General features: G+C 40.6%; 1 protein-coding gene and 1 pseudogene across 1 annotated transcript in view; both read right to left on the bottom strand.

The window, feature by feature from the left end:
* LOC140942179 (katanin-interacting protein-like) overlaps positions 1-25,518 on the bottom strand; it is a 55,567-nt gene that overhangs the window by 18,796 nt on the left and 11,253 nt on the right. Inside the window, exons 16-38 of the mRNA XM_073391144.1 lie at positions 25,127-25,170; positions 23,667-23,785; positions 22,522-22,684; positions 21,934-22,053; positions 21,546-21,662; positions 20,513-20,662; positions 19,619-19,693; positions 18,932-19,021; positions 14,897-15,129; positions 13,750-13,905; positions 13,474-13,557; positions 12,830-12,901; positions 12,459-12,536; positions 11,901-11,962; positions 10,466-10,613; positions 8,034-8,079; positions 6,978-7,099; positions 6,102-6,202; positions 5,401-5,482; positions 4,111-4,258; positions 3,467-3,561; positions 2,206-2,308; positions 488-582 (exon numbers count right to left, since the gene is read on the bottom strand). Coding sequence (XP_073247245.1) covers positions 488-582; positions 2,206-2,308; positions 3,467-3,561; positions 4,111-4,258; positions 5,401-5,482; positions 6,102-6,202; positions 6,978-7,099; positions 8,034-8,079; positions 10,466-10,613; positions 11,901-11,962; positions 12,459-12,536; positions 12,830-12,901; positions 13,474-13,557; positions 13,750-13,905; positions 14,897-15,129; positions 18,932-19,021; positions 19,619-19,693; positions 20,513-20,662; positions 21,546-21,662; positions 21,934-22,053; positions 22,522-22,684; positions 23,667-23,785; positions 25,127-25,170 — 2,503 coding nt within the window. The remainder of the gene's footprint in view (positions 1-487; positions 583-2,205; positions 2,309-3,466; positions 3,562-4,110; positions 4,259-5,400; positions 5,483-6,101; positions 6,203-6,977; positions 7,100-8,033; positions 8,080-10,465; positions 10,614-11,900; positions 11,963-12,458; positions 12,537-12,829; positions 12,902-13,473; positions 13,558-13,749; positions 13,906-14,896; positions 15,130-18,931; positions 19,022-19,618; positions 19,694-20,512; positions 20,663-21,545; positions 21,663-21,933; positions 22,054-22,521; positions 22,685-23,666; positions 23,786-25,126; positions 25,171-25,518) is intronic.
* Positions 8,675-9,395, bottom strand: LOC140940721 (uncharacterized; annotated as a pseudogene).

Raw genomic sequence — 25,518 nt, 5'->3', positions numbered from 1 at the left:
CCGAGGATGCATCTTCGAAAGGAATTAAATTCAACAAAAAAATTAAGAAATATATGAAAGACGCTAGACTCGCAAGCGGTACTGGGTAATTGATCAAGGGGTTAAAAAGACGGATCAAACGTTTCGGTTGGAATGTGACGAGCGCGTTCAAGTCATAAATAAAGATTGGTAATTAGTAACTGCAGACTTTGTAGGACGAGACGCCAAGACTAACCGTTTCCCTTATGACTGAGCCCAATACTTTTTAATCTTATGAATTACGAGACGGAGAGTGGAGTCTCTAAGGCAGTGTCATCATTTCATGCCCTCCTTCGCTGCAGGGTATATGAAATGGCGCCTAAATTTCCCACGATGGCGACCAAAAACCTGAAAATTAGCCGACAAACTGGCGCCCAGAATTCCTCATCACAGTTTTTTTTAAGACATTGTGAATATTTGTAATTGGTGATAAAGATATTTGCAGCTTTAACAATAAGCGATACAGTACCTTGCAATCTCCCCGTGGAATATCAGGCTCTCGTCCAGGGTGATATCAACGCACCGCACTCCTCGAAAAGAATGGATTCTCGATTTGTTGTAATTCTAACAAGAGAAATTTGGTGATCGTTGTGTCAGGACAGAAGCATATGCTTCTGTTCAGGAGGCTGATGAACGATTTATAACACTATAACACTTATGCAAAGTTGTTGCCTTGGTGACTCCAATTGGTTAGAAGTTGTAATACCGACATAGGAGGATTAACTGTGACGAGTTTAAAGTTTGTGGCAAAAGCAAAATTTTTAAAGTAATACTAAAAAAACACAAAAATAATTTATCGATGATAATGGTAATAATAATAATGACAATGAAAATAATTTACTGATTACTATCATTAATAAAAATGACACTGATAATGATAATGAAAAGGATAAAGATTATGATTATGATAATGATAATGCAAATAATAATGATTATTATAGATTGTTCTCACTATCTGTCTTCTCACTGGCTAAGAGCCTACAGCTAATTTTGGAAATCAGCGGAACCCACAGATTAGTCAGTTATCTGCTGGCAGATAACTGACTAATCTGTAGGTTGCGTGCGCAATGCATGATTTTTAATAACAACATCAATTCAAGTTCCTTGCGACGGTGTGTTTGTCGTTATTTTCCTTTACACAATGTATAATAAAATAATGATTAGATTCGGTTTTTGTGATATCCTAAATAATCAAGGTCTCGTAAGTGTTATCAGCCTCGGCGTTCGCCTTGACACTTACCTCGACCTTGATTATTCCGGATATCACAAAAACCTCATCCAATATTTGTACATTATGATTATGATAATGATAATGATTATGATAATGATTATGATTATGAAAATGATAATCATAGGCCTTAGGCCTCTTACACGTTATGAAAGGGTGTTGCAGTTAATTTTTTAATTCAGTTAATTTTTATTTTTCTATTGTTTTTGGATATGGCAATGTATGCTGATGAATTTTAGACAAAGGAAAAACAAAAATTAACTGAAATAAAAAATTAATTACAATAAAGGGATTCATAGTACAATTTCTCCAAAATGGTAGATACTGTTCAACAAGTGAACGGAATCACCATAGACCTCTTTCATAATGGCGGCCTATTAATATTACTCTTTTATATGCACATTAATTAGCCTTTCTGGCCTCGTTTGAAATTAAGAATTCTTTAGTATTTTGCACATGCTAACGAGGTCAGAAAGGCTAATTATCATACGTACAAAAGAATACATGGATAGGCCGCCATTATGAAAGAGGTCTATTTAACAAATCGATTACAATTTTCCACGGTCTTCACTCTTGTAGATCATAGAAATGACGTCATAAAATGTTCAAAACTAAAATGGAACCACAAGCCGCAGGCGAGTGGTTTCACTGCAAAGTTTTGAACATTTTATGGCGTCATTTCTATGGTCTATAAGAGTGTAGACCATAGAAACTTGCGGTCGATTTATTTTTTTCCAACAACACTTATTTTTAGTTTTCTGCGAATTTTCTCTAAAAATCACGCGTGACATGTTACGTCATTTCCATGGTCTATACTCTCATAGACCACAGCTCTCGACCAATCAGCGCGCGAGGATTCGCTCAGTTATTGTAAAAACCGTTTTGACAAATGGTACACAGGAACAGATTCAAAGGATAAATTTCACTTCGGTCTAAGGAAGAAAGAGAAACAATGATACCCATATTCTTATCATGGCGATTCTTAGGCTTTCTGCAAGAGTAATGGTAATGGTGTGTTTGCCTCCTGGTGTAAATGGTGCTAACCATAGGTGCATGTCATCCCTGAAAAAAATGACAAAAAGAATAATCGTCTTTAAAGGTGATGTTACCCGGGACGATTCGCAACGACACAACAACACAGCGCTGCAATTAATGTTGGCACAATGTTGTAACAATTCGAAACAAAGTCGCAATAAGGTTGCAACGCTGTGTTTTATCAAAATTCAAACAGTGGGAGCTGCCACCTAACTGACTAACAGTAAAGGTGATGTTACACGGGACGATTCGCAACGACGACTTTTACCGCAACAAAGCGTTGCAACATTGTTGCGACATTATTTCGAATAGTTACAACACTGTTCCAACATTGCAACGATGTGTTCCGCTAAAAATTAAAATCGTTGTTGCGAATCGTCTCCTGTAATATCACCTTAAAGGAGCTGTGTAACGAAATTTATCAAAATTCAAACAGTGGAAAAAGCCACCAAATTGATCATTGTAAGTTTCTGGGAAACTGCCCACCTACCGCTCCCTTAAGCCAACATTTTCCCCTAGGTGAGAAGTAAGTGTTAATGTTGGCTTGGGGGAGGGGTATGTTGGCAGTTTCCCAGAAACGCATAATGATCCGATCCACAGTAACCGCTCAAAATATGCAAAGAATGTGTAAATAACACAACAAATACAAAAAAGGGCACGGATGGACAAACTTGAAAAAGATTGAAACGGATTGCGATTGTGGTTTTTGAAAACTTGTTAGCTTAACAGTTTTTCAAAGTCCATTTTTGTTGTTTGTAACGTTTCATATGACGCTTAGGAGACATATTTGTTTGACACAAAGCTGTGATTTTGTCATTGACAAGTGATTTCTCAAGTTCCATAACCAATAAGGACGCATAATTGGGACTACTAACCCTTAAGCCCCATATCCACATACAAATTCTCCAAACTGATCTCCATACATTTCCTTAAAGAATGAGTTGAAAGAATTTGATAAACGATCAAGGCAGTTTCTCTTTGGTGATCATTTTATTACTTCTCATAACCTAATCTCTTGACAACGTATGGAAGTCGTCAGGAGAAAATTGATTTTGGTCACTCTCGGAACTTAAAGGATTAACAAAAAGAACCAGAAAGCCGTGACGCAGCTCTTTTAAATTATTTTTTTTTTTCCAGTTAAATGTGGACAGTCAGTGTGTGTAAAATATCGTAGTCATTTTATACCTGGTTCGATAAACTCCATCAATTAGATTGGTCACTACTCTAGGGTCATTTCCATACTCTGGAAGAATATTAATGTCTGAAGGATCAGCTGTAATCTGAGAGGAGAAAACAATCCATTCTTAATCAATATACTGAAATTATAGCAAATTTGTTGCTTTAACTTCCAACGGTTTTCACCTGACGACCGTGAAACCATACCCAGGGAAAATACGTTGGTCAATCATATTAGACATAGGCAACTTCATGAACCAATCAGACCACGAATGAAGCGCGGGAAAACGTGTGTGATCAAGTCACAACTTCTCCTAGAAAAGACAATACGTTGGGCAATCACACAAGACAACTTGATGAACCGATCACAACGCGAAGAAAGCGCGGGAAACGAGTGTGAGCAAGTCACAACTTGTTCAAGAAAACGAAATACGTTGGGCAATCGAGGGAAATCACATTTGACACACACCACTTAATGAACCAATCAGAACACGAAGAAAGTGCGGGAAAACGAGTGAGAGCAAGCCAAGTTGATTCTACTGAAATTTTTGATGTCAAAAGTAAAGAAACAGCGCAGTTGTAGTTACCTTAGATTGGCCTTGAGGGAGGCTTAAGGAATAAGCGCAGCACCTCTTTTTTACAATATCACTTACCTCTACGATTTCTGCAGGTTTTCCACAGTCTGTAAACACTTCAATACCATTCAGCCCAACATAATGCTTATCTCCCCACGTGTTCCTGATGTTAACAACCAGCTGTTTTCCTTTGGGAAGTGTGGGGATTTCCAAATCAATTAAGCCACTGAAATGTAAATCAACTCGTTAAAGCAATGCGCAGCTGAGCGCCCACGCTACTAAATTTCGCGCTTGATTTGCTTCATGTGCGCGCGCTTTATGTTCTTATTTTATTGAGGTGTACACTTATGTCATTATTTAACGCATTACATTTTCTTTAGACTGTTTTCCTACTATTATGCCTACCACTAACTCTGTTCATATTGTGGGTGGCTCCTCTTAAAATATGCTATAATTGGTATAGGATTTAAGGGTGCCGGGACCAATTGAAGAGATGAAAACATTTTAGACATCCCACTGATGAACAGTTACGACTAATAAGTATTTCGGGTAACAGCAATTTGCCGTCTGTCCCCTTTGAATTTTCAAGAGGACAGCCACCTTTCCCTCTAATTGCTTCTTTGGTTTGATATCTACCTCTCAAGACAATCGTGTTATATCTACCTCTCACTACTGTGATATCTACCTCTCAACCCTGTGAGATATATGTCCCAACGTAAAGAATACGTAGTCACAATAGGGAGTTTAAGCAAAGACGTTTTTGAGCGACGCAAGTCAACCAGAAGTGGGGCTTCTTCCCTTTTAATGAGCGTTGACTTTACCAAATTTGCACTGCTCAGTATCTTCGCTCATAAACGCACGTATTCCCGAAAAAATTAGGTAAAACCAACGCCCAAAAATGGAAAAAGTCTACTTCCGGTTAACATGCATGGCCGGCTCTATAACGTCTTTGCTTGCTTGGGCAACACTTCTCCGTGAACGATCTAATCTGCCCTTGCAGTGTATAACATCCAGGGCTCAAAAAGGTGAATTTTTCGCCTCATTCCTAACAAATGCATATCATTCCGTGTTCACATCTATGAATAATGAAAGAGCACAGCAACAGTGGTTATCGCTAAAAAATTGAGCTCGATAAACCGAACATTCTCAGGCGAATGGTACTTCCAATTATTCTTTTAACACGTTAGCCCAAAGAATTGGACATGACCTTGCCCAGTACCTAGGCCTCATTATTGTGCACGGCCGAAGCTTTTCGAGTCACATGGTCCGAGCGAGACGGCCTGGGAAGACGCAGTACAGGCACTAGGCAAGACGTGACCGATACAGTCAATTGTGACTTAAACATTCCCAGCCTGAACAATAACTGACCTCTCGTCCAATTTGTTGGCCTGTCCTACCACCGACTCCAAGGTTTCTTCTTTTCTGCACAACAATACATCGAGGGCATCACCTGAGAAAAGAAAATCATCCAAGGTCCACTTTCACAGGATTTCCAGTTAAGAGAATAAGCACATATAATACCAAGTGATTCACTTAGTTTGAATTAAAGAGGCAAGTAATTTCGTGAATGTTTTGTGTTCCGTATTGCTAAGTTTGTGACTGTCTCACAAATGTTAAATTACTTTTTCGAAAAATAAGAGGCAACTTGCTCGCGAACGTTTTCCCGCGGTTGTCGCCTGCTGTGTGCGATTGCTTTGAATTCTGATTGGTTCCTTGGATTGTCTGCCCTGATGTAAGTCACGTGATCTACTTAATCGACCAATAAGAGGCAACTTGCTCAACCTTAACGCTTGCTGTCGGCGATTTTTTAATTATGATTGGTTCCTTGGATTGCGTGCCCTCTTGTAAGTCATGTGATCTACTTTATCGACCAATAAGAAGCAACTTGCTCGTGAAAGTTTTCCCGCGCTAAGCGCTTGCTCTTGCTATTTCTTTGAATTCTTATTGGTTCCCTGGACTGTATACCCTTGTTGTGAGTTACGTGACTGACCAGAAAAGTTTATCTGTATTCCTTTTGCTTTTACGATGCCCAGTTGAAAACCTTCCAATTGGACGATACTTTGACTTACCATGGCGTGACAGATCAAGGTCCTTTGTGATGCGGCCTTTCTGCGACTTTTCAAATAAGCTGAGTAAACTCCACGATTCTTCTAAACTCAAGTTCTGCTGCCTACAAAAATTGGCGCAAAAAGCAGTTTATCTTCTTATTGTTAACTATGGCCTGTTCACAGAACCCTCTACCTTCTCTTTAGAGACTGCGGGGTGTTTATTGCTTTGTTCATTTTTTCTCGCGTTTTGCGCTCGTTCTCATACGCACGCTTTACTTGCACGCTCGACAAAAAACGTGTACGGATAGGCTATGTCGACTAGAACCCTTACTTTCTTACCCTCATAAATCCTCGACTCAGCGCATTCGAACTGAAAAAGCATCCAACTTCCGAATAAGCACCTGAACTCAGCTAAAAATAAAAAAATAGCGATCTACCTCGCGAATTTTGGCCTACTTCCATCGTCTTTGCTTTAGAATGAGCCTCTACCACGCCTTATCCCATTAAAAAGAGTCTACTGCAGCATTAAATACGTCAATATGGCCCTCGAAGTCAAGCCAGCGAATAGTAAGCAACTGATTGGATCAAGTACAAAAGATAATTGGCCGCCATAGAATAATGAGTACACCTTTCACCAAGGTTTTTCTAGGGCTGTTTAAAGCGTTTCAAAATATATCGAGCAAAACAATTGTACTTCTTTACATCTGTAGTTCCTGCTGTAAAAATTGAACTGGCGCCATTTAACTGTGCAAAATTTTAACTGCCCCATTTCAGATTTTCCTCCGAAATTTTTGATCGAAACCGGAAGTCTCTCGCACCCGGGGTAGAAGGGCAAATATAACAGATGGAATTAGGAGAGGAGATTCAGATTTCGAGATTACTACATGTTTTGCGTACTTTCGCCACGTCGCTCTCGCTGCCTTAGCGTCATGAGATGAAGTGGTTTCTTCTTTAATAGGCTCGCCAACTTCTTTAATTTCCTCGTGTCTCCTTCCTAATCCACTCTGACTTCTTTTCTCCTGCAACAACAAGTATTCAAAATACTATTAGGAGACGATGCTTTACTTTTCCGCAACACAGTGTAATTTTCCATGCCTCTTGCTTGGACTAGGACGACTACTCGAGCGAGATTTTCTCAATACTAAGTGGTGCGCGTGCGTGAACAAGCTTATCTCGTGCCCAGATGTCTTGACGACGAGGCCTTCGGCTACGTCGAGAAGAGATTTGGTTTCGAGATTATAAACCATGCACCGTCATTTTTGGATGGAAACGCGATAGCCTTCTTTATTTTACAACGGGTTTTAGCGAAAATGTAGAAGTGGCGGGAAAAGGTTATCAAAAGTTAGAAGGTTTATCATTTTGCGATCTGGAGAGGGATTAAACTCCTTTATCAAAAAAAACCGTGTTAACTGTTCTGGTGGCTAAAGTAAAATGTGGGGTGGGTGTCTATATCTCGAAAATATGCGAAGACAACTTCAAGTCAAATCTCGTTCTCTAATAGTGCCGTTCTCGGTGTACGCGATCATTCAAATGTCCAGTTTTTGGTCAAGTCATCCGCATTTCGTACCTCTAGTTCCATACTCTATTATCTCAATACCACTAAGTATTCAAGCAAGCAAGCAAGTTTCCATTGGAGCTTTCAAAAAGGAATGATTGATTTTACTTACAAATCGCCTGGTTCAAAAACTGCGCACTTTTCCTAAGCACTTATCAGTTTTTTAACAGTATTATCCGCTGCTATTAAATATGGTCGGCGCAGGCAATACTTAAAACCAAGTGGGCGCACTTAATGTGAAAATCCGCTGCTATTAGATATTGTCGGCGCTGGCAATATTTAAATTCAAGTGTGCGCCCTTAATGAGAAAACAATGTTGTGTACGCCAACAAAGGGAACTAGCCAAGAACACAAGACGAGTGGATAAAGGGGAAAAGAAAGACTTAGAGAGAACTTACTGTCTGTTCAGTTGTGTCATCCAGACATGTGGGTAAGGCTTCATCCCTGTATTCGATAGAAGATAAAACACTGAACGTAAAGAAAACGTTCGTTCATACTGAGTCAATAGACCTTTCCCACATTGCTGTAAACAAAGGCACCAGCTCGAGGCTCGGGTGGACAAAATACAGTGATCTGTATAAAATTGTCGACCCGAGCCTCGTCCTTATTTCTTTATGATTGCTCACTGGAGCGTAATGCGGGAAAGGTCTATAGCTCACTTCAGAAAAGAGTGATAGCCTGGGACCCAAACTAAGCGCGCCTTCATTTATGGGATTGTTTGGGGGCACAAGTCGAGCAGCCACTTTGAATTATAATTATAATAATGATAATAATAATAATAATAATAATAATAATAATAATAATAATAATAATAATAATAATAATCTTTATTGAGATGACTTTTCAGTTTTAAAAAAATACAAAATACAAAATTCATTAAAAAGCTAAAATATGTAAAAACTATTGAAATGTACAAGATATTAACTCAAATTTATTAAAATTACAAATTTAAAAAGAATACGTTTAAAAATATTCGGATTCACGGATTGTCTGATTGCCTGGCTAAGGGAGCCAAAATCCTTGATGGCATACAATTCATTTAAATTACAAATTTAAAAAGATTACGTTTAAAAATATTCAGATTCACGGATTGTCTAATTGCCTGGCTAAGGCAGTTAAAATCCTTGATGGCATGAAATACAGTCCGTTGTTTTCCCCAATTTCCCTTGACACTTGGAAGTCTGGGATTCAGCTTAGTTCTGGTATTATAATCATGTTGTTCTTGCTGTCTTATGAAGTTCATATCATGCTCAAGAAGTCCATTTATACACATAAATACATCTTCTCTGAAAACGCCTTTTTTGTAATGGGACCCACTTAACGGTGGCAAGCGCATGCGTAGCAGATGAACAAAGAGGTCTGTCTAAAATTATTTTAGCAGACTTATTCTGCAAGACTTACAAACTGGTCATTAAGGCTACATTATGCTTGTCTCCCCAAACAAGGTCTGCATAATCAAATAAAGGCATGACAAGACTATTATAAAAAAGAAGGCGTGCACTAAAAGGTAATAAATGCTTAATGCCATTAAGGAGACCAAGCCTTTGATTAATGTTTCCAGCAATGAATTGAACATGATTTGTCCATGTAAAATCAGATGATATAAAAATTCTAAGGTATTTCAAGCTGTTGACATTATTTACATTGTGGTCGAAGATTGATACTGTTAGAGCCATTTTGCTTTCCAATTTCCTATTACTACAGACAGCATACATTTGGTTTTCTCGAGATTCAAAGTTAGCTTCTGATCGTTTAGCCATTTCGCTACGGCCAACAAGTCGCGATTTAGCTTATCACTGAGCTCCTGGGAAGATGAGCCGTAACAATAAATCACGGTGTCGTCTGCATAGCGGAACGCACACCACCATTCCAGAATGCTTGGCAGATCATTGATATAAATAACAAACAAGAAGGGGCCTAATATGCTACCCTGAGGCACCCCGTGAGTTACTGTAAACTCGATAGACATCTCATTCCCACAAGATGTACGCTGTTTTCGGTCAGTGATATAGGAACGAAACCATTGAAGCGAATTTCCAGACAAACCATACGCCGATAGCTTAGACAATAAGATCTGATGATCCACCGTATCAAAAGCTTTTGTTAGGTCCAAAAACACGGCTCCACATAGTCTACCCTGTTCCATATTGAGAAGGACTTCGTCGGCAAAGGATGTCAGAGCAGATATAGTGGTCGACAGTCCCTTCCGGAATCCAAACTGTTTTCCTGAGAGGAGTTTATTGGCAACCAGGAACTGGTATAACTGTGTATGATGAGACATTTTTTCGCAGTTGTTGTGTTCTTTGTGCACCAATAACTTCAGGAACTTCCCGGTCCGGGCGTACTTACCTGTATACGAGCTGCGTTTTCTTTCCGGTTGTTTTGGCTCCGCGGCAAAAAAGCCATCTCTGAAGCTTTGCGCGCCTAGTTTGGGTCCCAGGCTATCACTCTTTTCCGAAGTGAGCTATAGGCCGTTTGCACGAGGACGTCATTTTACCTCTATGACCAGAATCCTTCAGGGTTTTGCTTTCTTATGCAAGTTGGGGCTTTTGTTATTTAAACCTCACTGGGATTATCAAATTTAAATATTAAAGGAAAAACGAAAAGGATTCTGATCGTTAGCAAAATGTCGCCATCATGCAAATGGCCTGTTACAAAGCATATCATTTTTATGTGGCCAATCAATAATTATATGAAAAAAAAAAAAAACAACAAAAACAAATCAAATCAAGAGACAAACAAACAAAGCAAAAACTGGCATGCAGATAAACAGTCCAGGTTTCCCTAATTGAAAATTCCCAAACTTCTTTCGGAAAGGAATTGTACTAACTTGCTGACAAATTCACTCGGCCAAGGCTCTGCCGCTTCATTGCTGACGCTGGGGGTACTGGATCTACGACCAGTCGATGTTTCATTCCTGAAGAGATCTGATGAACCCCGCACATCTGTTGCACTGCTACTTCTTTCTTCCACAACAGCTACAAAAAAAGAATGGAACACTGTTAAAGCAAGTTGGGATTCCCAACTACGTCGCTCGGTCACGCTGCCTTCAACTAGTTCAAGTACAATTCCATAAGCTATGCTTTTCAATATTCGGACTCCTGAAACAAGAAATGCTACTGGGCAAGCTCGTTTGACACTCAAAAGATGATTTCATCTCAGTTACACGAGGTAATTCTTACCAACATTTACTAGGGCAAACTTGGCAAGAATCCTTCCGTAATAAATCTTTCCAAGATTCTTGCCAAGATTCCCGTACTAAATCTTACAAAGATTCTTGCCAAGATTCCTGTCGTAAATCTTACCAAGATTCTTGGCAAGATTCTCGTAGTAAATCTTACCAAGATTCTTGCCAAGATTCCCGTCGTAAATCTTACCAAGATTCTTGCCACGATTCCCGTCGTAAATCTTGCTAAGATTCTTGCTAAGACTCCCGTAGTAAATCTTACCAAGATTCTTGCCAAGATTCCCGTAGTAAATCTTACTAAGATTCTTCCCAAGATTTCCGTCAGTATTGAAAAATGTGCTACCACACGTTATTTCATCTCGCTTATCGGTGTTTTTATATCCTAATGAAACACTCTCCTCGTGTTTAACAAGTTACTCAACGGATGTAATTTTGAAAGTAAATGCGCGCGTTATTCCTTAAGTACCACTTTCTACGCTAGGCAAGATTATTTCAACTTGAGAGTCTGTGGGAACTCCTAAAGTTTGACCAGGCAAATGGCAATTGCAGAGCAGCATTTTCCTGCGGCAGTGGTTACTTTACAATATTAACCTGAACGGCCACTTTTCAACTTCATTCGTATAATCGTCCATTTATTCCAAATTAATGCAATACAAAACCCAACTAAAAGAGGTGAAAAAGGAACCAAGAATGCGATAATTATTAGGGGTACAAATCATGTGAAAACTATTTATCTGTAACTTAAAGGTAACTTTCAGTCTGAGAACACAGCCAACATTTGGCGACGCCACCACTGGTTTTCCCGCGAAATGACGTCTGCGGAACGATCTGGGTAGTGCTTCTGATTGGCTGAGCAAATTTCCCTCACGACACGACAAATCAGAAGTACTACCGAGATCTGGGTAGTGAAACGTCATCACTATAGAATTTCTGTGTTTGTTCCTCAGAAGTCTTTTTTGAGGGGAGAGCAAACGTGGTGTCGCGAAATGTAGGCTGTTTTCTCACGCTATCAGTTGTTAACTTCACGTTACAGATAAATACTTTGCTTTCTCAAGCTAATTTAATACTGTCCACTTACCTGTCTCATCCTCAAGCCAGATAGGTCTGGATTTGGACCTTGAAGAAGAGCGCGATGGAGAACTAGCAAGAAAACGAAACAAGCATTGACCTTTTAAGCTGAGAAAAAAAGCTTCAAAGCTGAGTTGTAGTTTGGTCCGTTTAGTCGCTTTATCGAGTCTCAGGAATACATATATGAAGTGAGTTTCAGGTTAACGTTTCAGTTAGTAATAGGGAGCTCATGCAAAGGCGTTTTAAGGCGACGCACGTCAACCGGAAGTTGAGGCCTTTTCCCTTTTAATTTGTCTTGACGATTCCAAATTTGTCCTGCTTCCGGTTGACGTGCGTCGCACAAAAACGTCTTTACTCCCAGTTGTTACCCTTAAACCCGCGTCTTTTCGACTTCTTTCCTTTTTGTGTAGCTTTAAAAAAATACGTAAAACGGGGCACTGATGGAGAGAGGGGAGGGGAGGGGGAGGGGGGAGGGGGTAAAATGAGTCCATAGTCGGCCCCAGTTTGGTAAGTTTACATGTGAGTACAGTTACGAGTTACCGACGTAACTTACGGTGCTTTATCTTACCTATGTTTGTCTTTTTTCTTACTTGACTCCAACCAGGGTGGTCTGCTTGGTAACACAGAACCAGCAACAGAGTTACCTCTAACAGAAAAGAAACATTCGAATAAATGTGGAAGGTGCTTGGTCAAACAAAACTGAATCACAACGTATATACGCACAATCCAAGAAGCATCGTGTGACAGGCACAAAAGCGCGGGAAAAAGGGGATCTGCAAAGGACAATTAGTTTGGTTCTACATGATTGGCCGAAAATGTGGTGCGAATTTCTTTTAACCAATGGTAATAATGCAGTGGCGAAGCAATCGCGATGTTCAACATGACGTTCAACATGTCATTCAACTGCAAACAACTCTAACATACGAACAGCCGTTTTACCTTAAAGAATCATTAGACGGCTCTGAACTCTCAAGGGCTTGAGAAGATGAGAGGTTTGGAGTTGATGAAGACCTGAAGATGAGCAAAGCACCACAAATACAAATATGGTCATCACATCAGTAGGAAAAAAACGAAAGTACAATAGAGAAATGTAGAAGATAAACACCCAGGACGGTACAAAGTACAGCAGGCTTGAGAAAGGCGTTTATCTTATTTTGAAGAGGAGGGACATTGTGAAATCAATTTTAATGTTGAAATAACAAGTAAACAACGAAACTAACGACTGAAATGGACAAACGCAACGAGTTCTTTACGACTATAAAGAGTTCCATAATGGCGGTTCTGTTCACATTTGTTCATCTAATCTGCTCTCTTTGCGCATGCACCATAAGGCATGCGCTGCTTTACCCAATAGCGGGCTCAACTGTTCAGTTGTCAGATTCCACAGGCACAGTTTCATTTTATTTTTAAAGCCCTGGCAAAGAAGAAAGCAAATCAACGCAAGTCTTTTAAAAAACTCCTGGTCGAAAGGGAACAAACAGACTGAAGCAAGAACCCAGATAACAAAACTCAGCTTAACGATTGGCTTAACCCTCGCTTAAACTTAACCGTCTTTCGAGCTGCTGGCCCACAAGATTTCCTACCTGGTAGACAAGGCTAAATGATGACTACGTCTTATGGATGACGATTCGGATGCCAAAAGACTCTTCAAGGCTTTTTCTTTTAATCTACAAAGAGACCGAACACAAACAGTGTGGAGTTTTTTACCTTATTGTACGATGACAAAAACTGCTGTAGTAGAATGGTAATTGAAGGAGAGAACGTGTTGACTTTTTTTTTATTAAAAGCCAAGGTAACGACAAGGGGAGAGGGGGTCAACAGCACAGTATCACCAAATGCGATGCTACGCTACTTTTTACCTGTCCTTTTCTACCGTATGTTCAGTTGACAGTTTATTCTCGTCGGCTGACGCCTTCCTTTGGGAAAATCTTGGTGATCGGGAATGTGTTCTAGGCGATTCTGGAGGCTTTGGGATTTTGTGACGCTCCTCTGAGCGAATGCGTTCTTTATCTCCTCTGGAAGAAGAAAAGGAGAACAACAATATCAATCCAAACGAAGTGGAGCCGATCGAGAATGGTCTTTTTGGTTTCTGGGGTGAAGGTGTTTTCCTAGAAATACAAACCGTCTATGGTGCAACTTGTTTTGCAACATTGCCGCAAAACGAGTTGAATAGCGACGTTGCGCGTTTTACTAGCAACGTTCAAACCTGTCTTGCAACAACTCAGGTTAAGCAGGTTGCGAAAATGTGTTGCAGAAAGTGCCTGTAGAGAGTAGTTCTACTTTTTGGAACAAAATCTGTACATGATGCGCGTTTTACCGGCCCAAGGCAAACTTGTTGCGCAGCAAGTGATGTAACTCCCGTGTATGGCGTGACTCCCGCGTAATTTGATCCAATCAGAAGTCAGTATTCACGCAACTTGCAAAGACCTGATTTGTTGCAAGACAGGTTCGATTCGTGGTGGTAAAACGCGCAATATCGTTATTCAATTCGTTTTGTAGCGACGTTGCAAAACGAGTTGCACGTCTTTGTTACTTGTTTTACCGTAGCTTTAGTTACAAAAATGACCAGAAAAAATGAACACGGAGTGAAAAACCTAGACACTTCAGGCCAGTTGTTTGAACATAGTTTAGCCAGTGTTTAACAAAACCGCGTTCTAAGCCATTTTAAATTTGCCTAAAGTTTCTATCTAAACACCATTTATTGTGAACAGTTTTACAAAAGCATACAGAGTAGACAGGAAAAGTATTTAACTTTTTAAAATAATCCATTAAAGAAGAGATCTTGAGCTCCAAAGACTTATTAAACCGCGGCTTAAGTTAGACTTCGTTTAAATAATCGACCCTTAATCTTTGCAAATTTAAGTGAATATTTACAGACAGTCCTGACTGATAAATACTCTCCAGGCCCTAAAAATGCCACAAGATAAGCCCAAGAATTGTAGAGTCGTGAAAATTAATCTGTTCTCTGAAAACGCTTTCTTTTTTAACTTAGTTACTCCAGTTTACCTTGAAACCCTGTCTGTAAGCTTTGAACTGCTACGCGTTGCATCTTGTTCATCAACAAGATAGTTCCTTTGAGCTGTCTGTTTTAACAGTACTGTTTTGCTCCTTGCATGAGACTGATCTTCCTCTACTTGTGTAGGTACAACGTGGTCCTTAGGACTGTCTTTAGGCACTGTCTCTGGTTCACTTGATCTTCTCAATACAACAGTTTCGCTTCTTATTATAGGCTGTAGCTCCTACATCAAATAAACAAATAAATAACAACATAAATAAATAGCGACTTAGAGGTTGCCCACATCCACATAATGGTTCTTCGTCTACCATTCCTAATCAAATTGGAATTTGGAAAAGTTGGTTTTTGCGGAGAAGGGAAAACCGGAATATCCGGAGAAAAACCTCTCGAAGCAAAGGAGAGAACCAACAACAAACTCAACTCACCCACCAAGCCACCATTGGTGGGAGACGAGTGCTCTCGCCACTGTGCTACAATTGCTCCCCCAACAAGAAACACTTCTTATCTTATCCTTACGAGAAGTCTATGTTTACTCTTCATCTTCAACCTAAAATAACCCAAGGCTGGGATATGTAGCACATACATGAAGACCAGAGGGTATTTTATATGTACGCACTTCGAGATTGTAGTATTTCATAAAAGCTTTCCTTTCCTTTTCCATTACTTCCAACCACCTAATATATTCTTAGTTACTTGTTGGTGTAGTTGTGTCTAGCGTAAGAAAAAAAAATCTTGCTTTCAACTTTTTGCTGCGGTGTATAACACTCAACCTTGGAGCTACTCAACAATTTCCCTCTCAACATTGGTGCCCACACTAGGGATATCTGTTTCCAAGGTAGGGGAACACATATCACTAGGGATATGTGTTTCCCAGGTAGGGGAACACATATCACTAGGGATATGTGTTTCCCAGGTAGGGGAACACCTATCACTAGGGACATGTGTTTCCAGGGTAGGGGAACACATATCACTACGGATATGTGTTTCCTGGGTAGGAGAACACATATCACTAGGGATATGGGTTTCCAAGATAGGGGAACACATATCACTAGGGATATGTGTTTCCTGGGTAGAGGAACACATATCACAAGGTATATGTGTTTCCCAAGTAGGGGAACACATAACACTAGGGATATGTGTCTTCGGGGTAGGGGAACACATATCACTAGGGATATGTGTTTCCCGTGTAGGGGAACTTAGATCACTAGGGATATGTGTTTCCCGGGTAGGGAAACACATATAACTAGGGATATGTGTTTCCCGGGTAGGGGAACACATATTACTAGAGATATGTGTTTCCCAGGTAGGGGAACACACATCACTAGGGATATGTGTTTCCCGGGTAGAGGAACACAGATCACTAGGGACATGTCTTTCCCGGCTAGGATATGTGTTTTCCAGGTAGGGGAAGACATATCACTAGGGATATGTGTTTTCCAGGTAGGGGAAGACATATCACTAGGGATATGTGTTTTCCAGGTAGGGGAACACATATCACTAGGGATATGTGTTTTCCAGGTAGAAGAACACATATCACTAGGGATATGTGTTTCCCTGGTAGGGGAACACACATCACTAGGGATATGTGTTTCCCAGGTAGAGGAACACATATCACTAGGGATATGTGTTTCCCAGGTAGGGGAACACATAACTCTAGGGATATGTGTTTCCCGGGCAGGGGAACACATACCACTAGGAATATTTGTTTCCCAGGTAGGGGAACACATATCGCTAGAGATTTGTGTTTCCTGGGTAGGGGAACACATAGCACTAGGGATATGTGTTTCCCAGTTAAGGGAACACATATCACTGGGGATTTGTGTTTCCCAGCTAGGGCAACACATATCACCAGGGGTATGTGTCTCCTGGGTAGGGGAACACATATCACAAGGGATATGTGTTTCCGAGGTAGGGGAACACATATCACTAGGGATAGGTGTTTCCCAGGTAGGGGAACACATATCACTATAGAAAAATGTTTTTCCCGGGTAGGGAAACACATATCACTAGGGATATGTGTTTCCAAGGTAGGGGAACACATAACGCTGGGAATATGTGTTTCTTGGATAGGGGAACACATATCACTAGGGCTATGTGTTTCCCGGGTAGGGGAACACATATTACTAGGGATATGTGTTTCCCAGTAAGGGGAACACATGTCACTAGGGATATGTGTTTCCCAGGAAGGGGAACAGATATCACTAGGGATATGTGTTTCCCAGGTAGGGGAACACATAACACTAGGGATATGTGTTTCCCAGGTAGGGGAAAACATATCACTAGGGATATGTGTTTCCCAGGTAGGGGAACACATATCACTAGGGATATGTGTTTTCCAGGTAGGGGAACACATATCACTAGGGATATGTGTTTCCCGGGTAAGGGAAAAAAAACACTAGGGATATGTGTTTCTTGGGTAGGGGAACACATAACACTAGGGATATGTGTTTCCCAGTTAAGGGAACACATATCACTGGGGATTTGTGTTTCCCAGCTAGGGCAACACATATCACCAGGGGTATGTGTCTCCTGAATAGGGGAACACATATCACAAGGGATATGTGTTTCCGAGGTAGGGGAACACATATCACTAGGGATAGGTGTTTCCCAGGTAGGGGAACACATATCACTATAGAAAAATGTTTTTCCCGGGTAGGGAAACACATATCACTAGGGATATGTGTTTCCAAGGTAGGGGAACACATAACGCTGGGAATATGTGTTTCTTGGATAGGGGAACACATATCACTAGGGCTATGTGTTTCCCGGGTAGGGGAACACATATTACTAGGGATATGTGTTTCCCAGTAAGGGGAACACATGTCACTAGGGATATGTGTTTCCCAGGAAGGGGAACAGATATCACTAGGGATATGTGTTTCCCAGGTAGGGGAACACATAACACTAGGGATATGTGTTTCCCAGGTAGGGGAAAACATATCACTAGGGATATGTGTTTCCCAGGTAGGGGAACACATATCACTAGGGATATGTGTTTTCCAGGTAGGGGAACACATATCACTAGGGATATGTGTTTCCCGGGTAAGGGAAAAAAAACACTAGGGATATGTGTTTCTTGGGTAGGGGAACACATAACACTAGGGATATGTGTTTCCCGGGTAGCGGAACAGATAACACTAGGGATATGTGTTTCCCAGGTAGGGGAACACATAACACTAGGGATATGTGTTTCCCAGTTAGGGGAACACATATCACTAGGGATATGTGTTTCCCAGGTAGGGGAACACATAACACTAGGAATATGTGTTTCCCGGGTAGGGGAACACATATCACTAGGAATATGTGTTTCCTAGGTAGGGGAACACATATCACTAGGGATATGTGTTTCCCAGGTAGGGGAACACATATCACTAGGGATATGTGTTTCCCGGGTAGGGGAACACATATCACTAGGGATATGTGTTTCCCAGGTAGGGGAACACATAACGCTGGGGATATGTGTTTCCCAGGTAGGGTAGAACATATCAGTAGGGATATGTGTTTCCCAGGTAGGGGAACACAACGCTGGGGATATGTGTTTCCCAGGTAGGATAGAACATATCAGTAGGGATATGTGTTTCCTGGCTAGGGGAACACATATCGCTAGGGATATATTTTTCCCTGGTAGGGGAACACATATCACTAGGGATATGTGTTTCCCGGGTAGGGTAACACATATCACTAGGGATATGTGTTTTCCAGGTAGGGGAACAAACATCACTAGCGACATGAGTTTCTGAGGTAGTGGAACACATATCACTTGGGATATGTGATAACTCCCGTGCATGGCATGTCTTCCGGGTAATTTTATCCAATCAGAAGTGAGCATTCACCCTACTTGTAACAACCTCATTTGTCAGAGCACTTGTTTAAACGTGGGTGGTAAACTAGTATTGCGGCAATGTTTCGAAACAATTTTTTTTTTGCCGTAGCTTTGCAAATGAAAGGTTGGAAACAAAGGCAGCGCCTTCTTCTCAATTAGAAAGCTACAGAACAGAAAAAAATAAGTGAACTTAAGTTCAAACCTGTGGTACGTCGTTTTCTTCTTCAGCTAGATGTGCTGTACTTGTGAGATTAATGACTTTGGAGTAATCAAACACTTGGTTCCCACAGCCCTAAAGAAAAGCAAGGATAAATTTTATATAACTTCTTACTTGCGCTGTATTATGTAATAACAAAGTATTGCTCGACGCTAGCAAACCTGATAGCTCTCTAAGTCTACGCTGCAAATCCACAGTCTCCACCAGTAAATGGAACATTATCACCCCCTTTCCCCGGCAGCTCCTAATTCAATAGGGTAAAGATACTGACAGGCCAATGACAGGCCTCGCTACAAATGATGCAGATCACCCAGGGTTGGAGATAAAGCTTGAGCACTGGCGTTTTTGAGCGACGCACGTGAACCGGAAGCGAGTCCTTTCCCTTTTAATATGCCTTGACGTAATCGGATTTGTATTGCTAAGTGTCTTTACTCGTATAGAGGCGACTTACCTAAAATTCTGGGCAAAACCAAAGCGCACAAGAACTCAAAATGTGCGTCGCTCAAAAACGTCCAAGCTTAAGATTCCTAATAAGGAGTCTTACAGTCACATATTTTGCTTGGTCTCTATCAGCTTTTGCTCTATTGTTATCAAGGAGTGTAAATCACCCACCCCTCCCTCACGTATCCACAATGAATTCTTCATTATCTGTCCATGTGGCTCAGTTCTCACCTTATCAATAACTCCTTCCCATACAAGCTCTCCTCCAACAAATATTCGAACATCCTTCGCTCCTACATTCAACTCCTGACGGAAGAAAATCATCCGACAATTAGCACATGATAAGCTATCAGAAACGTTACCAGATTCTAACGTTAATACAGTCCCTTCCTACCCTGGGAGCCAGAGACTCTTCTAGCGCGATTTCCGTTTTCTGTCAAGTCTTTATAGTTACCCGCGCGAAAAGCCTTTCTCGCGGCTTTGGCCTACGGCCGAAGAGCCGAAGATGTGTCGGCCTTCGGCCAACACCGAAAATAGAGAAACCTCTTGTACCCAGGGTAGTCCTTTCCAAACCATGTTTTGTTTTTCTTTACGCTTCATACAGTATGTGCTAGTTCCAACCCCCCAGTGGCACTAAGGGATAACCCTGTGAACCACAAACATTTTTCAGTCTGTTGGCACCCGGTCTACACACAAAAAATTGGGAGCTTAAGCATTGACGACGACGATGGCAGTGAAAAAGTTGTTAAAAAATAAATTTGAGTCCTTTTAAACTTTATCGCGTCTATTCAGGCCCGCTCAATTTATCAAACGTAAGCGATTTTTCCTGGAGTTCAATTCTTAAGGACTTTCACCAGGTTCAAAAAGAGAAAGGAAAATTCGTCGTAACATGTTCACGTCCTCCATTAAAACGTCACATTAGGAAGTTTCTTACCATAGTCATGTAGTGGACATCAAAGAAATGTACAAACAAGCGTGCTGTTGATTGCGCATAAATCGATTGTTTTTTGACGTTGTCGTTGTCGTCGTCGTCGTCATTGTGGTTGCCTATGCTCCCTAATACCTTTCAAGCTGGACAAGGCTTATGGATCTTTTAAGAAATGCAGGTTTGATTTGATTACTCACCTTAATTCCCCTATTATAGTTCCATACAGTTATTTTAGAAAGTCCGTGAGACTCAGAACTCAGAGCCGCAGTACTGGGCAAGTGAAAAACTAATTCCACTGGACGCTTGTTTTTGAAGCCACATGACCACATATAGCGACCCTTGGTTGTCTAGCAATACAGACAATAGGTAAAAGGTCACTTCAAGGCACTTATTTCACAAATTACCGTTCGCCGCCAAGATAAAAAGTTGTATTATACTAGGAAGGTCCGGCCTAAATGTACCAAAGATGAAGAAAATGTAATTTGTTTACACACAAAACACTCAACAGCCCCCCAAGGAGGAGAGGAGCATTGCATGGCGACACAACTATCGGCTGCGTGCGAGATTTTTTCGCGTCAAAGCGGACGTGGACCGAGAGACATGTGCGACAGGGGAGGTGCAGAAAACGCCCGCTCCGAGCTTGCCTGGAAAACACGAAAAAATAGTGCCTGTTCTACAGGCTACGTACAAGACTATTGTCTTTTTCTCTTTTAGTTTTTCAGTTTTTGTTAGGCTAAGTAAATGTTCCTACAAAGGGGCAATGCTTAAATGAAATTTCTCCATATTACTTTCAATATTTTCTGAACTCTAGATGTACATAATTTCAGAACAAATCTCGTTTGGGGTGTCAACGTGTAGGAAAAAGGTATTGAAAGCCACTTCCACTGGTGTGCATTCTTTTGGGGGGGGGGAGGGGAGGGAGGGCAGTTCATAGGAGTTTTGACTGAAACAATAGCGAACTTCAGCAACAGGACGGGAGAGGAAAGAGGTTGGCAAACCTTGTGTGACAAGCGTGACAATAATTTTGTTTGAAAAGACTTTGCTCTAAACTTCACCTTCCTTTAAATAGATCTTTTTGTAAAAAACAGAAAACATTAATTTAAGGGAAGATCACGACAAAGCACGCAAGTAATAACACTGTCACGTTCGTCACCCACAAACGTTTTGCCGTCCTCTTATTTCTGACGTCCTGTTGCGTAAACTCACTAATGAAAGTTCTGCAATGCGTACCTTTGTTTTGCCATTTGCCAGGTTACCAAGATCACCCTCCTCTCCATCAAACCCCGAGATACTGACATGGTGTCTATCATATGGAATAAGATTCCCTTCTACATCGAAGAACTGGATCTGTAGAATAAAAGAAGTTCAAATAAACTTTGATGGAGAGTTAACACATGACGTCACGTCAGCCATATTGGAGTCCTACAACAACGAAACGGCGGTTATTTTCGTGTTCCAAACCAATACTGTGTAGTTAAACCTTTTCTTGTGTAAGGTTTTTTTGTTCCAATAAATTTGCATAGCTGTAGGCCACGTCAGTGAAAACGCTCTACTGTAACATATTAATTCTGTAACGAATATTCACAAACTAAGTGACCACTTTTACGTCGGATTGTACCTCAGTTAGCCCAAGATAGTTTGGGTTTCCCCAGTTTGTAAGAATCTCAAAGTAGACGTCTGTTCCTTCATCTTCTTTACTGTTTTCCGCAGCATCTAAGCTATCAGTTGTGCTGTAATCCTGACAAGAGCAAATGGCCTTGGAATTAGTGGCTTGCAACAACCTTCACTCAACAAGCCAGCCCCTAGATAGAGTTATACCCCTTGGCTGGTAAACCTGCATATTCCAACCATGAGTCCCCACGCCAACAGAAAACGGAAAACTAAACTGACCGCTGACTGACCACAAGAGATGGCGCTCCTTGTTGTTAACTCCATTAAATTTCATTTAACTGCATTCAACGACATAAGTGTTGTAATTCCAAGGTTCACGGCTTGCTTCATCCGAAGGTATCATCATCACCACCATTTCGTCAAGTGGGACCGAGCAGAAAATAGGCTAGGAGTATTTATTCAGATCTCTTTCTCCAAAACAAAAGGACCAAAACGTTTTGGAAAATTTTCTTTGATGGATAATGAACCCTAGGTTAGCTAAACTGCCCGTTAAACAATTACAATAACCAGAATGACTAGTATGCATCGATAGTACCTTTGAGTGCTCCACTTCAGATGTGGTTGAAGTTTCCACTGAAGTAAATGGAACTGTGGCCTTCACAGGTGAAAGTCGTGGTGAGACAGGTGTTGAACTGGGTCCTTTGAACGGAGCCTTGCATTCCAGTTTTGCCAAGAGCTCTATTAAATGATGCTGTTGTCTACAAGTGAGAATTACACACAACATAATGACGGAATCCTGAAAACTTTTGCTTATGGAATCGTGGATCCTGGGCTTTGGAATCCGGAATACAGCTCAAGGAATGGGAAATCCCATTAGCCCCCTCTACGATGTTATGTTAGTATTAGACACCCCTCTCTAATAAACTACCCACCTGACAATTACTCCAAAATACTAGGAAATAGCAAAAGGGAGCAAAAATATCTGGATCAATTTAGGTTTCTGCGAAACTGCCCACCCACCCCTCCCTTAAGCCAACATTATCACGTACTTCTCACTTCGGGCAAAATGTTGGCTTAGGGGAGGGGTAGGTGGTCAATTTCCCCGAAACCTAAATTGATCCAAATATTTAATATAGCCAGTTCCTTGCTTGATTAACAAAGGTTTGCACATTGCTCCTTTTTCAATGTCAAGGTCAAAGTAAGGATAGGCAAACGATAACAACACAATGACCTTGAACGAGGATTCTGATATCCAGGATGGGATTTGAAACAGTGATATGGATCTCTAGACGGCCTTGACATATCAATGGATGGACTATATATTTTGCTAGTTATAAACTCTGTTGATCTTTTCTCCGAAAGCATAATTAGTATTGTTGAGCCTGCTACAGTTACGAGAATAAACGCTTCTCTCTTTTAAACACCTCCTGTCTATTAAAAAGCCCCCTCTCGAACCCCTAAAATTAAATAAACCCACCTGGCTTCTACTAGATCATTTACGGTAGATCGTTTTTAAATGACGTCACGGTGGTAACATTGGTGCAGAAAACATTGAAATGTTTAAAACAAAAAATCTGTGGAGATTGGCTCTTTTCTCATGTAAAAACTTTCTTTTGTTTCAGGCACACTGCATAGCGGCTGACCACGGAAGTGAAAGCGACCTTCGTCTTTAGAGATAAAAAGTCTTCACAGCCTTCAAATTTTCTGCTACTTAAAATCCATGTTCCGTTTCTTACAAACCTGGCATCCATTTTTCTAACTTTTTCTGTCACAAGAGCAATAGTTTCATCAGTTTTCAGAGGGCAAGATGATATTGAGGAAGGCCTTTTAACCTGCGATGATGTAGAGCTCAAGTGCTTCTGCGGAGAAAAGAGGAAATAAATAAATAAAACACTAATTGTAATTCATTACCCCTTGAAACCGTATACTGTCATCAGGTTAAATATTGTTTAATAATAAATTATGGCTATGATTAAAACTATTAGAGAGGTTAAGCATCACGTTTACGTCAAACGGCAAACGCGAATTTGTACCACGTGACCAAGTTTCCCCTTTGCTTGTCGCCTACTGTTTATTATTTCTAGACATAAATTAGTAGTTTCACGCAATTTTTTTTCACGCTGTTTTTGTCTGCTCATTTTCTATTTGAATCTGATATTTGCCGTTTCCGTAAACGTAAAGCTTAAACTCTCTCTTATTACATCTGATACGCGTATAAAAAAGGAGCTCACAAGACTTTCACCTATATTAAACAGCCTCAGAAAACAATCGAAATTTTGCGATGCCGCAACTCGTATCCTTGCAAAATGGTGTCTGAAAAACAGGCACAGAAATTCCATACTCTTAAAACATGTCACTACCCAGATCTGGGTAGTGCTTCTGATTAGCCATGCCACAAGGGAAACTTTCTTCAACCAGTCAGAAGCAACACCCAGACCTGACTAGTAATACATCATTTCCTGGAAAACCAGTGGTGTTGACACGAAATGTCAGCTGTTTTCTCTGGGTACAATATCCTAAACCAGGTTAAAGTTAGCTGTAAACTTCAATTGTCTCATAATACATTTTGAGCACAAATCATGATGTATTTCAAGATGAGTTTAGAAAACGAAACCTTAAAATTGTCTCGGGACATTTAGATTGGAATGAACTTGTCACACTCTGACAGCATTTTGGTTTGTTTCGTTGTCATTGTCATTGTTATTTTTTAAGGTTTGTTGCTGTTTTTTAAGGTGATATGAAGGTATTAGACTGTTCAAGTTCCCCTACTTTTTGTAAGTCATCGGGATTGAGCACCTACCCTTGCAGGCGGTCATCTTGGCTTCACATAAACAGAGTCTAGTCTGGCGTTGAATATCATAATCTACTTAGCGGGGCTGGGGATGGTTTGAGTCTAGTCTGGTGATGAATAATAATATTATCAAAATCTACTTAGGGGGCTGGGGATGATTTGAGTCTGGTCTGGTGATGAATATCAAAATCTACTTAGGGGGCGCTGGGGATGGTTTGGGAGGAGGCGATTTTTCTCTTCTCCCTCTTCAGGCCCTTACCTCTGAAAAACTGAAAAACCCCGGGATTCGCCCCCTTCGTACATTGAAACGAAGATGGCCACCCATAATGGTAGGCACCGGATCTTGACAATCTTACAAAACACAAGGCAAATGTGAACAGTTTATACATAAGTATTTGTATTTTCTTACCTTTGATCTTTCAGGAGCAGTTTGGGAGCCAGATGCTTTTGATTCTGTAAATTAATGAAATAAATATTTTGTTATTAATTTATTACTTTTGCTCAAAAAATATACTTGATGACCATCACTGTAAATCTTGGCAGACCAGTAATGTTTTAGTCACCAAATTTTTTTCTTTTTAACGTGGTGACCAAAATGGTCTCAGGTTGGACAACTATCATGACAGAGGCAGACAGGACAAAACTCACTAGAGAGGTTTAAGCATCATGTTTACGTCAAATGTCAAACACGAATTTGTACCACATGACCAAGCTTCCTCTTTACTTTTTGCTTACTGTTCATTATTTTTACACCTAAACTAGTGGTTCCATGCAATTTTTTATCCATAATAATTATTGTTT

The sequence above is a fragment of the Porites lutea genome, chromosome 6 (genome assembly GCF_958299795.1).
Source record: "Porites lutea chromosome 6, jaPorLute2.1, whole genome shotgun sequence".
NCBI lineage: Eukaryota > Metazoa > Cnidaria > Anthozoa > Scleractinia > Poritidae > Porites > Porites lutea.
The sequence above is the reverse complement of the archived record's forward strand: the minus strand, read 5'-3'. Positions and strand labels throughout refer to the sequence as shown.